This window comes from Coregonus lavaretus (genome assembly GCF_964263955.1).
Source record: "Coregonus lavaretus genome assembly, chromosome: 4".
NCBI classification, from domain to species: domain Eukaryota; kingdom Metazoa; phylum Chordata; class Actinopteri; order Salmoniformes; family Salmonidae; genus Coregonus; species Coregonus lavaretus.
The window spans coordinates 31,073,842-31,087,004 of NC_139991.1; the positions used below are offsets into that span (position 1 = coordinate 31,073,842).

The 13,163-nt window shown below is 43.0% G+C and overlaps 1 protein-coding gene across 1 annotated transcript in view; it reads right to left on the reverse strand.

The window, feature by feature from the left end:
* Positions 1-13,163, reverse strand: part of LOC311128497 (endoplasmic reticulum metallopeptidase 1-like) — a 76,088-nt gene that overhangs the window by 20,392 nt on the left and 42,533 nt on the right. The window contains exons 7-9 of the mRNA XM_084160671.1: positions 10,285-10,497; positions 9,699-9,822; positions 9,303-9,399 (exon numbers count right to left, since the gene is read on the reverse strand). Coding sequence (XP_084016797.1) covers positions 9,303-9,399; positions 9,699-9,822; positions 10,285-10,497 — 434 coding nt within the window. The remainder of the gene's footprint in view (positions 1-9,302; positions 9,400-9,698; positions 9,823-10,284; positions 10,498-13,163) is intronic.

The following is a 13,163-nucleotide window of genomic DNA, read 5'->3' on the forward strand; positions in this document are numbered from 1 at the left end:
GCAGACAGTGTCCTCTCCCCTCCCATCTGGGGTAGCTGGGCTGGGGGGGCGCGGCCCGGGCTCACAGAGGGCTGTGTCGTGGAGGTAGCTGGGGGAATGTAACACAACGCCGTAGGTGACAGGGGGGCTGGGGAAAAGTCACACCCAGATGTGGGGGAGGGGGGGCAGCCATGAGTCTCTGCTGCTTTAACTGTTGGAGTAAAGGGTTTGTTGGGTTGAGTGAATGTGACATTAGGGGCCATGGTGACCTCCGGCCCTCCCTGGAAGCTCAGTGTGCCCCTATTTAGGTCTAACTGGCAGCCTGTGCTCCTAAGAAAGTCCAACCCCAGGATACAAGGGTCCTGCACAGCCGCCACCCACACAGGATGATGCACAGTCCTGCCCCCTACTGTCAGAGTCATTATTCCCTTCCCTTTCATGGGTGCCAGCTCACCTGTGACTGTGCGGAGCTGCACAGTTGTAGGCTCACACTGAGACCAACCTGGCACAATATCTGGCCTCACCAGGGTTACTGTGGACCCAGTGTCCACCAGGGCGGAGCAGGGCACCCCCTCCACAGTGACAGGGACATGACAAAAGTCCCCAACACAGGTCCGGCCCACCACAACAACAGGCTCCATCCGCTTGCCCTCGTCTGCTTCTGGGGGAAGTGGAGCCTTGCTTCCCCGTCTGTGCCGGTGGGCTCCTCCTGAAGAAGATGGTGGTTGGGATAGAAAGCCAGGGGTCCGCACTACCCGGTCTATGCGGACCCCGAGCCGTTTCCCTGAGCTCTGGGGGACATGGGGCAATCTCGGCGCAGATGGCCTGGCTGGCCACAACCCCAGCAGACCCTGGGACCAGGGCGTGTGTTTCGTGCCGCCTGTAGCGACACAGCACGAATGAGTTCTGTCATTTCAGCCACCCATGCAGGCTTTTCCGGCTCCGGGCTGCTCTGCCCCCCAGCTCGCACAGAGGGTCTGTCTCCCTGCACCCCCACCAAAGCCCCAGCTGAAGCTCCAGCCCACACCAGCTCCCTCTCCAAAGCCATCTCCAAGGCTACCTGCAATGACTCAGGATGAGCCAGCTGGGTCTGTATGCGCAGCTCCGTAGGAGAGAGCGCCTGTATGAACTGGTCCCGTGCTAGCTCGCTCTGCACGGAGGGGGGCATGTGAGCATATGCCCGCCGAGAGAGGCTCTCAATGTCATTAGCTAGCACCCGTAGAGGCTCTCCAGGCTGCCTGCGTCTATTACTCAGTTCGGAGCGCAGTAGCCCGGGCTGTACACACTGTCCATAGCGCCTCCTCAGTGCTCCCACTAAAGCACCATAATCACGTCTGTCCTCGGGGCTAATCAATATCAAACAGGCCAGAGCTTCATCCGTGAGGCATAAAGCCAACTGCAGTGCCCTATCTTCATCCGACCACCCCCTAAAATGAGCTAACAGTTCAAACTGAGCATGAAAAGCTTCCCAATCCGCCTTACCGGAATACTTCGGGGTCTTAACGGATACGGACGCAGCCGGGAACTGGGCGCCGCCATGTTTGTTTACATCCTGAGCCCCAGATTCCTCGTCCCGCCGCGTCGACGTCACCCCTTCGGTCCGCCCACCAGAATCCGCGCGAAACACAGTCGACGAAGCACTCATGCCCGCTTCAGCCGCCATCACTCTAACGTCCTCCCTCAAGCGGCCTCTGGGCTCCGATGCCCTGGCGATCTCCTCAGCCAGAACCCCCGACGTCCATGCACACGCACCTCCTTGGCCATAATCGTCCCCTACCTCCACCTTCACTTTCGGATTCCCTCTAAGCATCTTCAACCCCCGTTCTCACCTACGGTAGCTAGCCACAGAAGTCAGCTAGCTAGCTGGCTAACTTTTATCAACGTTTTTACTTCTGACACCAATGTAATGACCTGACTAGATCATAAAAGAGAAACTGTCCAGACAGAGGATTGAGTTTACGAATGGACGGTTTATTAAACCAACTTTACACAGGCTACTGTTTGGCCGTAGCCCACGCCAAATAAATGAAAGATAACCCACAAGCCAATAGTGACCTTCTCTTGTGAAGCCCAGACGTAAAGAGAGAGAACAAAGGCTAAACCTGGTCTTAACTTCCAATGCCCCATCCCCCTGCCCAACCCCCCTCCACGCCACTCCGCCAACCGCCAGGATGCCCGGCATCAGAACATTCCAGGCATTCCAGTGATTGGCAGATAGCAGGTTGATTGACATGTCGGACCCCGCGAACACTGGGTACTGGTAGGTACAACACAACCATCTACTAGCCTAACACATAACACACAGCTGTCTGTGCGGGTCGCTACAATACTGTTCTTGTACCATAGCGCGGTATCCGTTACTACCGGCAGTGCACACAAGGTCGCTATTTATTTCCAAACGTTATTTTTGTTTTTAAATTGACACACAAAAAAAACATTTTGCCAGTAGGGATCTTGATCCAGGAGGGGATTGATTGTCTCTGCTGTAACCAAGAAGTTTGATCTTGCAAGCTAGCCACTTAGCTAGCAAGTTAGTAAAACAAATGCATAGCTGGAGCCCTGAGCCCTGTAAGGTTCATTTTAAGTGAATGTTGGGATTTTTTTACCATTCCTGAACCTGTGACCAGAAACAAGCTACATAGGGGCAATACCAGAATAAATGATCTAGTGATTCTCTCTCTTCGCAGCAAAATCTACAGAACTGAGATTGTTGTATGCCCCATATATATAGCATTCTGTTGGTGTCAATAAAACTTGAAGTGTTGAATCAAGTGTTGTTTTTTGTACCAGTTCATAAACCACATGCCATGGAATCGGTACATCGAAAATATCTTCCCATTTATTTTGCAACCGGTATGGTGCAGCTGTTAACATTTTTGTCCTCAAATGAAACTGGTATATTTTTCTATTTATGCCAATTCCTTTCAGCCAATTTGTATCTGTAATATATGGCAGGCAAACAAGTTCCCTACCTTCTCCCTTTTTCACTTGCCTCCTGCATTTTATGGTAATGGTGCAATCAGTCGGTTGTAAGTTTGGATTGAGCAGACATTCCCATATATTTTCGATAGCTGCATATCTGACATAACTCCACCATTTCTATTCATAATATCATTAATAAATATAATACCAATTTTAAACATTTTTTCCATTAAGAATGTTTTTTTTATTAATCAGTATATTTGAGTTTAACCATAACATTTCTTGTAATATTTGTTCTATCTTTTCTGGAGGAAAAGCTGTAACCAGCTTTGTATGGCTTGTTTAAGAAAGGGAGATACTTTCAACAAAATTTCATTTTCAAATAGTCGTAAATGAGAAGTTGTAATCTGTATATAGGCAAAAAGGCAATTTTTGAACAAAGGATGAGCCTTTCTTAATAATCTACTGGAGAACCATTTTGGGTTTAATTATAACTTATGTATGTATGAGTGAAGCTTTTAGTGAGAGGTTTAAAGCTTTAATATTTAATCATTTTAGCCCCCCAAACTCATATTCATTATATAAATAGGCACGTTTAATTATGTCTGGCTTAGCATTCCAGATAAAATTAAATATTTTTTGCTCATATGATTTAAAAAACGAGTCGTCTGGAGTAGGCAGCGCCATTAGTAAGTAAGTAAACTGTGATAGGACCAAAGAGTTAATCAATGTGATTATGTAAGTGAAATGTAAGTATTTACCTCTCCATGGTTGCAGAATCTTATCTATTTTTGCAAACTTTCTATTGAAATTGATTGTGGTCAGTTCATCTATATTTTTTGAGATGTGAATACCAAGTATGTCTACTTCACCATCCGCCCATTTTATTGGTAAACAACAAGGTAGTGTTGTTTACTATGTCTTAACGATCCAATACGTAATATGGTACCCTTGTCATAATTAGGTTTTAGTCCAGAGAGCCTAGAAAAGTGATCAAGATCTTCAATGAGACTGTGCAGGGATCCAGATTGCGGACTTAAGAAAAAACTTGAGTCATCGGCATACAGTGGGGGAAAAAAGTATTTAGTCAGCCACCAATTGTGCAAGTTCTCCCACTTAAAAAGATGAGAGAGGCCTGTAATTTTCATCATAGGTACACGTCAACTATGACAGACAAATTGAGATTTTTTTTCTCCAGAAAATCACATTGTAGGATTTTTTATGAATTTATTTGCAAATTATGGTGGAAAATAAGTATTTGGTCACCTACAAACAAGCAACGATTTCTGGCTCTCACAGACCTGTAACTTCTTCTTTAAGAGGCTCCTCTGTCCTCCACTCGTTACCTGTATTAATGGCACCTGTTTGAACTTGTATCAGTATAAAAGACACCTGTCCACAACCTCAAACAGTCACACTCCAAACTCCACTATGGCCAAGACCAAAGAGCTGTCAAAGGACACCAGAAACAAAATTGTAGACCTGCACCAGGCTGGGAAGACTGAATCTGCAATAGGTAAGCAGCTTGGTTTGAAGAAATCAACTGTGGGAGCAATTATTAGGAAATGGAAGACATACAAGACCACTGATAATCTCCCTCGATCTGGGGCTCCACGCAAGATCTCACCCCGTGGGGTCAAAATGATCACAAGAACGGTGAGCAAAAATCCCAGAACCACACGGGGGGACCTAGTGAATGACCTGCAGAGAGCTGGGACCAAAGTAACAAAGCCTACCATCAGAAACACACTACGCCGCCAGGGACTCAAATCCTGCAGTGCCAGACGTGTCCCCCTGCTTAAGCCAGTACATGTCCAGGCCCGTCTGAAGTTTGCTAGAGTGCATTTGGATGATCCAGAAGAGGATTGGGAGAATGTCATATGGTCAGATGAAACCAAAATAGCTTTTTGGTAAAAACTCAACTCGTCATGTTTGGAGGACAAAGAATGCTGAGTTGCATCCAAAGAACACCATACCTACTGTGAAGCATGGGGGTGGAAACATCATGCTTTGGGGCTGTTTTTCTGCAAAGGGACCAGGACGACTGATCCGTGTAAAGGAAAGAATGAATGGGGCCATGTATCGTGAGATTTTGAGTGAAAACCTCCTTCCATCAGCAAGGGCATTGAAGATGAAACGTGGCTGGGTCTTCAGCATGACAATGATCCCAAACACACCGCCCGGGCAACGAAGGAGTGGCTTCGTAAGAAGCATTTCAAGGTCCTGGAGTGGCCTAGCCAGTCTCCAGATCTCAACCCCATAGAAAATCTTTGGAGGGAGTTGAAAGTCTGTGTTGCCCAGCGACAGCCCCAAAACATCACTGCTCTAGAGGAGATCTGCATGGAGGAATGGGCCAAAATACCAGCAACAGTGTGTGAAAACCTTGTGAAGACTTACAGAAAACGTTTGACCTGTGTCATTGCCAACAAAGGGTATATAACAAAGTATTGAGAAACTTTTGTTATTGACCAAATACTTATTTTCCACCATAATTTGCAAATAAATTCATTAGAAATCCTAAAATGTGATTTTCTGGATTTTCTTTTCTCAATTTGTCTGTCATAGTTGACGTGTACCTATGATGAAAATTACAGGCCTCTCTCATCTTTTTAAGTGGGAGAACATGCACAATTGGTGGCTGACTAAATACTTTTTTCCCCACTGTACATTGACACTTTTGTTTTTATCCCCTGGATTTCAAACCCCTTGATGTTCTTGTTGGATCTAATTTTAATAGCTAGCATTTCAATGGCCATAATAAATAGATATGGAGACAACGGACAGCCTTGTTTTACTCCTCTTAAAAGCTCAATACTTTCTGAGAAGTAACCATTATTTACTATTTTACATCTGGGGATGCTGTACATAACTTTAACCCATTGTATAAGAGATTCACCGAAATTAAAGTAATCCAGGCATTTATATATTAATTCCAATCGTACTTTATCAAACACCTTTTCAAAATCTGCTATGAAGACCAGGCCTGGTATCTTTGATGTTTCATAATGTTCAATTGTTTCAAGTAATTGTCGTATATTATAAAGTTTGATTTGATTGAGTCCTGTTCTTTGGATGAGATGGATACGTGAATCCAACATATCAATTATTAATTTGTAGACAAACTGGAATTAAAGTCAGAATAAGTAAGTGGCACAGATGGAACTATCCAAGCAGAAGATACAGTGCTATGAAAAAGTATTTGCCCCCTTTCTAATTTTCTCTACTTTCGCATATTTGTGATACTGAATGTTATCAGATCTTCAACCAAAACCTAATATTAGATAAAGGGAACATAAGTGGACAAATAACACAAAAATTACATATTTATTTCATTTATTTCATAAACAAAGTTACGCAACACCCAATTCCCTGTGTGAAAAAGTAATTGTCCCCTTACACTCAATAACTGGTTGTGGCACATTTAGCTGTAATGACTCCAACAGAATGCTTCCTATAGTTGTTGATCAGTCTCTCACGTCGCTGTGGAGGAATTTTGGCCCACTCCTTCCATGCAGAACTGCTTTAACTCAGTGACGTGTGGGTTTTCAAGCATGAACTGCTCGTTTCAAGTCCTGCCACAACATTAGGTCTGGACTTTGACTAGGCCATTCCAAAACTTCCAATTTGTTGCTTTTTTAGCAATTTTCATGTAGACTTGATTGTGTGTTTTGGATCATTGTCTTGCTGCATGACCCAGCTGCGCTTCAGCTTCAGCTCACAGACGGATGGTCTGACATTCTCCTGTAGAATTCATGGTTCCTTCTATTAAGGCAAGTCGTCCAGGTCCTGAGGCAGCAAAGCATCCCAAAACCATCACACCACCACCACCATGCTTGACCTTTGGTATGATGTTCTTACTGTGGAATGCAGTGTTTGGTTTTCGCCAGGCATAATGGGACACATCTCGTCCAAAAAGTTGACTCAAGTTTGTAAAAAAGCACCTGGATGATCAAGACTCTTGGAAGAACGTTCTATGGACAGATGATTCAAAAGTATAACTTTTTGGATGACATGGTTCCAGTAATGCCTGGCAAAAACTTTTCATAGCACTGTACATATCCTTCAAATTTTGATATTTGGTTGCGTTGACAATCAAACACAATTCAATATCACTAAATATCATTACATTTGAAATCAACCAGAGCTTGGAACCCTAGGCCTATTGCATTGTTTTTTTAAGTTGACTTCTGGGTTGAATTGAAACAATAGCTGTTGATGACTTTACAAATGCTATATAGGCCTAAATAGCATCATTGATGATATATGAGTGATAAAGTATGGTCACATTTCATTTGGTCTGTTAAACCTACCCTTTGGAATGACTTCGATAGCAACAGTGAATCTATTTTCATTTTTTTTTAGTGGATCTCTCACAATCATTCTCACGATAGCACATTGGTAATAGTCAGTGACAAATACAGTGGCTTGCGAAAGTATTCACCCCCCTTGGCATTTTTCCTATTTTGTTGCCTTACAACCTGGAATTAAAATGGATTTTTGGGGGGTTTGTATCATTTGATTTACACAACATGCCTACTACTTTGAAGATGCAAAATATTTTTTTGGGTGAAACAACAAGAAATAAGACAACAAAACAGAAAACTTGAGTGTGCATAACTATATCACCCCCCCCCCCCCCCCCCCCCTTCATGTTGGATGGGTTCCACTGGTGTACAGCAATCTTTAAGTCATACCACAGATTCTCAATTGGATTGAAGTCTGGGCTTTGACTAGGCCATTGCTTAGGGTCATTGTCCCGCTGGAAGGTGAACCTCCGTCCCAGTCTCAAATCTCTGGAAGACTGAAATAGGTTTCCCTCAAGAATTTCCCTGTATTTAGCGTCATCCATCATTCCTTCAATTCTGACCAGTTTCCCAGTCCCTGCCGATGAAAAACATCCCCACAGCATGATGCTGCCACCACCATGCTTCACTGTGGGGACGGTGTTCTCGGGGTGATAAGAGGTGTTGGGTTTGCGCCAGACATAGCGTTTTCCTTGATGGCCAAAAAGCTCAATTTTTGTCTCATCTGACCAGAGTACCTTCTTCCATATGTTTGGGGAGTCGCCCACATGCCTTTTGGCGAACACCAAACGTGTTTGCTTATTTTTTTCTTTAAGCAATGGCTTTTTTCTGGCCACTCTTCCGTAAAGCCCAGCACTGTGGAGTGTACGGCTTAAAGTGGTCCTATGGACAGATACTCCAATCTCCGCTGTGGAGCTTTCCATCTCCTTCAGGGTTATATTTGGTCTCTTTGTTGCCTCTCTGATTAATGCCCTCCTTGCCTGGTCCGTGAGTTTGTGGGCGGCCCTCTCTTGGCAGGTTTGTTGTGGTGCCATATTCTTTCCATTTTTTAAATAATGGATTTAATGGTGCTCCGTGGGATGTTCAAAGTTTCTGATATTTTTTTATAACCCAACCCTGATCTGTACTTCTCCACAACTTTGTCCCTGACCTGTTTGGAGAGCTCCTTGGTCTTCATAGTGCCGCTTGCTAGGTGGTACCACTTGCTTAGTGGTGTTGCAAAGTCTGGGGCCTTTCAGAACAGGTGTTTATATACTGAGATCATGTGACAGATCATGTGACACTTAGACTGCACACAGGTGTACTTTATTTAACTAATTATGTGACTTCTGAAGGTAATTGGTTGCATCAGATCTTATTTAGGGGCTTCATAGCAAAGGGGGTGAATACATATGCACGCACCACTTTTCCGTTATTTATTTTTTAGAATTTTTTGAAACAAATTCTTTTTTTCATTTCACTTCACCAATTTGGACTATTTTGTGTATGTCCATTACATGAAATCCAAATAAAAATCTATTTAAATTACAGGTTGTAATGCAACAAAATAGGAAAAACGCCAAGGGGGGTGAATACCTTTGCAAGGCACTGTGTCATAGCTAAGCTGGGCTTGGTTAAAACCCTGTATGGGAGACCAAAGGGTAACTGTAGATATATACATTCTCCAGTAGGAGGTGCTGTCCAGCCTATTATATTTTATTTATATAGTGGATATAATGTTGAAGATCTGACGTTGTTTTAAAGGTAGAAATTCAACATATTTTATACAAGGTTTGTCTATGTTGAAATTTGGTTACCATGATGACATAATCCTGTGGTTGAAATTTCCCCTCAAAATAACAGTTTACATTGATTACTTTTTTCAAATCCAATGTATTTTCCATGTAGATTCCACGTCACAATATGGAGAAAATTACTTAGAAACAACGTTGATTCAACCAGTTTATGCCCAGTGGGAGGAACGCTTACTGTGGTTTTAACTTTAAGCCACTGTGAATGTACAGGTAGACAGAATGCTCTGCTCACCCCGTAGAAGAGGTGTGTGGCACGCACTGCATGCAATGTACACACACACACATGCACATACACGCTGCTCACCTCATTGTAGAAGTTCTTGGAAAGTGTGTGGATGAGAACCATCGTCCCAGTAGCAGCAGAACCGTACATAAAGATGCAGGTGTAGAAGTCATTGTACCTAAAGAGGAAAACGGAAAAAATACAATATTTATGCAAAATTATATGACTTGTACTTCTATATGTAATGACAATATTCAACATTATTAAAATAATAGCGTTGTCCTCCGAAGTGGGTTGTGGGGGCGAGCCAATATACACACAGAAAAAATATTGATTTGATAAGTCTACTTCCATATATATTTTCTTGTTATACTCAATGTTATATTTCAATGTTGAAATCTGCTTTTTTAAATAAAAACAGAATAAACTAGAAAAGGTACATTTCCTGAAGAAAATGTGTGTTTCAAGTGGCAGTACCAGAACATGGATCGTCCCATCAGAGACACCACGAAGGCTATGATGACCACGGTCAGCAGAGTGACGAACCAGCTGAGGATGACCACCACCGTAGCATATGCCAGCTCCTTCACGTAACGACCTCCTGGTAGAGAGACAAGGACATACACACGTCATCAGCTTTAACCTACTTTAGAGAAAAAGATCTAGCCTGTTCACAGATCTGTTTGTGCTGTAAATCGAACGACCATAGGTGTTGGCTATACTGCACTAGAAAATACCCCGTATCCACGTTACATTACCAAACCAACCTGCTCTGCACGGACACTTAGACCACATTATCATCCTTCACAAACATAGAACATACTATACCCATTAGAGGGCCGAGTGTCATGTCTTTAAATATGTATTAATGTGTGACCTAGTGATAAGTGCCGTTGAACCTGGAACACATGTCGGCGTGGGTTCGAATCAAAACCACTGCCCTTCTGACTCGCACTCTTCCTACCTTTTCGGTCTGCTTTTCACGGTCCTATCCATTTAATAAAAACACAAATACACAAAAAATGAATGAATAAATATCCAATATGCTCATGATACCACTTACCCACGTTGCTGGGATGGGAGCTCTTCTTAAACAGGTAGAGGAAGGTTGCCATGGCAGTCATGTAGTTGATGATGGTGCCAACACGGGCCGGGTACGCCACCATCACCATGCCAAGCAGGTCGAAGAACACCATGTTGCCATGGCTATACTCGGAAGAGTCCGCCAGCTCCTTAGACATGACCAGGTGCTTCAGTACTGCCAGGATGTTGTCACCTAGAGGTACAGGAAGGAGGTAAAGTAAAGTAAAGTAAAATATCTCATACATTAGATTTATTTGTGCAAGGGCAATTTGGATAAGCAGTTTAATACATCAACAATGGATCAGAGGGTTTGTCTGTTCAAATCCCATCTGGATTATACTGCCGATGTGCCCTTTAGAAGGCAACAGCCTGAATAGCTGTAGGGATTTACAGGTATAATTAGTCAAGCAATTGCTTTCAATAAAAGCATTTGCTAAGCAAACAGAATGCAATATATCAATCATTAAACAAACAGACAGAGGGATCAGTCGGAGGATGAGATACAGTACATGAGTGTGCTGCATTCTATGAAAAGGCAGAGATAAACTATATATATATATATATATATATATATATATATATATTTACATTTACATTTACGTCATTTAGCAGACGCTCTTATCCAGAGCGACTTATATATATATATATACAAAATATGTGGACACCCCTTCAAATTAGTCGATTAGTCTATTTCAGCCACACCCGTGCTGTTATTGTGACGTGGAAATGTCTAGGAGCAACAACGGCTCACCCGCAAATTGGTAGGCCACACAAGCGCACAGAATGGGCCCGCCGAGTGCTGAAGCGCGCACCGTGTAAAACGCGTCTGTCCTCGGTTGCAACACTCACTACTGAGTTCCAAACTGCCTCTGGAAACAACATCAGCACAATAACTGTTTGTTGGGAGCTTCACAAGCCTAAGATCACCATGCGCAATGCCAAGCATCGGCTGGAGTGGTGTAAAGCTTGCCGCCATTGGACTCTGGAGCAGCGGAAACACATTCTCTGGAGTGATGAATCACGCTTCACCATCTGGTAGTCCGACAGACGAATCTGGGTTTGGCGGATGCCAGGAGAACGTTACCTGCCCGAATGCATAGTGCCAACTGTAAAGTTTGGTGGAGGAGGAATAATGGTCTGTGGCTGTTTTTCATGGTTCGGGCTAGGCCCCTTAGGGAAGGGAAATCAAAACGCTGCAGCATACAATGACATTCTAGACGATTTTGTACTTCCAACTTTGTGGCAACAGTTTGGGGAAGGCCCTTTCCTGTTTCAGCATGACAATGCCGCCGTGCACAAAGCGAGGTCCATACAAAAATGGTTTGTTGAGATCAGTGTGGAAGAACTTGACTGGCCTGCACAGAGCCCTGACCTCAACTCCATCAAACACCTTTGGGATTAATTGAAACGCCGACTGTGAGCCAGGCCTAATTGCCCAACATCAGTGCCTGACCTCACTAATGCTCTTATAGCTGAATGGAAGCAAGTAATAATCCCTGCAGCAATGTTTCAACATCTAGTGGAAAACTTTCCCGGAAGAGTGGAGGCTGTTATAGCAGCAAAGGGGGGAAAACTCCATATTAATTCCCATGATTTTGGAATGAGCTGTTCGACGAGCATGTGTCCACATACTTTTGGTAATGTAGTGTATATCCCCTAATAAGCACAGTTGTGGGGACTCTGGGATAGGCTGTCCCACCCATTCTTCAAGCTTTTTACTAACCTCCTTCCAGAAAGGGAGCACCATGGGACATTCCCATATAGCATGCAAAAAGGTACCTACTTCACCCTTGCATTTCCAGCATAAATTATTTTGCAATAACCCCATTTTATGTAATCTAACTGGGGTCCAATAGTACCTATGAACAATCTTATAATGTGTACATTTCCTCCTTGTATCCCTGGTACACCACCCTACATTGGAAACAATATTTTTCCATACATCCTCTTCAATTTCACAATTAAGATCCCTCTGCCAAATCAACCTTAAATTCTCATAGTTTCCATATTGCGCATACATGACTATTTTATAAAATTCTGAAGCGGAGTGTGATATTCCTGGTAACATTAAATATTATTCTAACAAGTTTTCATCTCTCTGGAGGATAATACTCATAAGAGACCCCATGCAGCTCCTTAGTTGTAAGTGTTTCCAGAAATCTCCCTTATCTGGCAAATAAAGGTTATCCTTCAGGTCCTGATAGGACATACACTGTAAGCACTCCTTTCTCATATACAGTGCCTTCAGAAAGTATCCAGATCCCTTGACTTTTTCCACATTTTGTTAGGTTACAGCCTTATTCTAAAATTGATTAAATTGTTTTTTTTCCTCATCAATCTACACACAATACCCCATAATGATAATGCAAAAACAGTTTTTTTTAAATGTTTGCTTAATTTATTAAAAATAAAAAAAACATTTCTAAAAACCTGTTTTTGCTTTGTCATTATGGGGTATTGTGTGTAGATTGCTGAGGGTTTGATTTTATTTAATCAATTTTAGAATAAGGCTGTAATGTAACAAAACGTGGAAAAAGTCAAGGGGTCTGAATACTTTCCAAGGTATTTCATCCCTGATGGCACCCATTTTAACTGAAATTAAGTCATTGCAACAGGAGGACATAATTTGGATACAGGCATAGCCTCTGACTTCTGCCAATTAATCTTATAACAAGATTCCTGTGTGTCACGATCGTTCATGAACGGGTCAGACCAAGGCGCAGTGTGATATGCATACATGTTTATTCTACTGATAAACACAACGACAAAACAAGAAACGAAACGTGAAGTCCAAGGTACACAAACAACATACCTAACACGGAACAAGATCCCACAACCCACTAGTGCCAATAGGCTGCC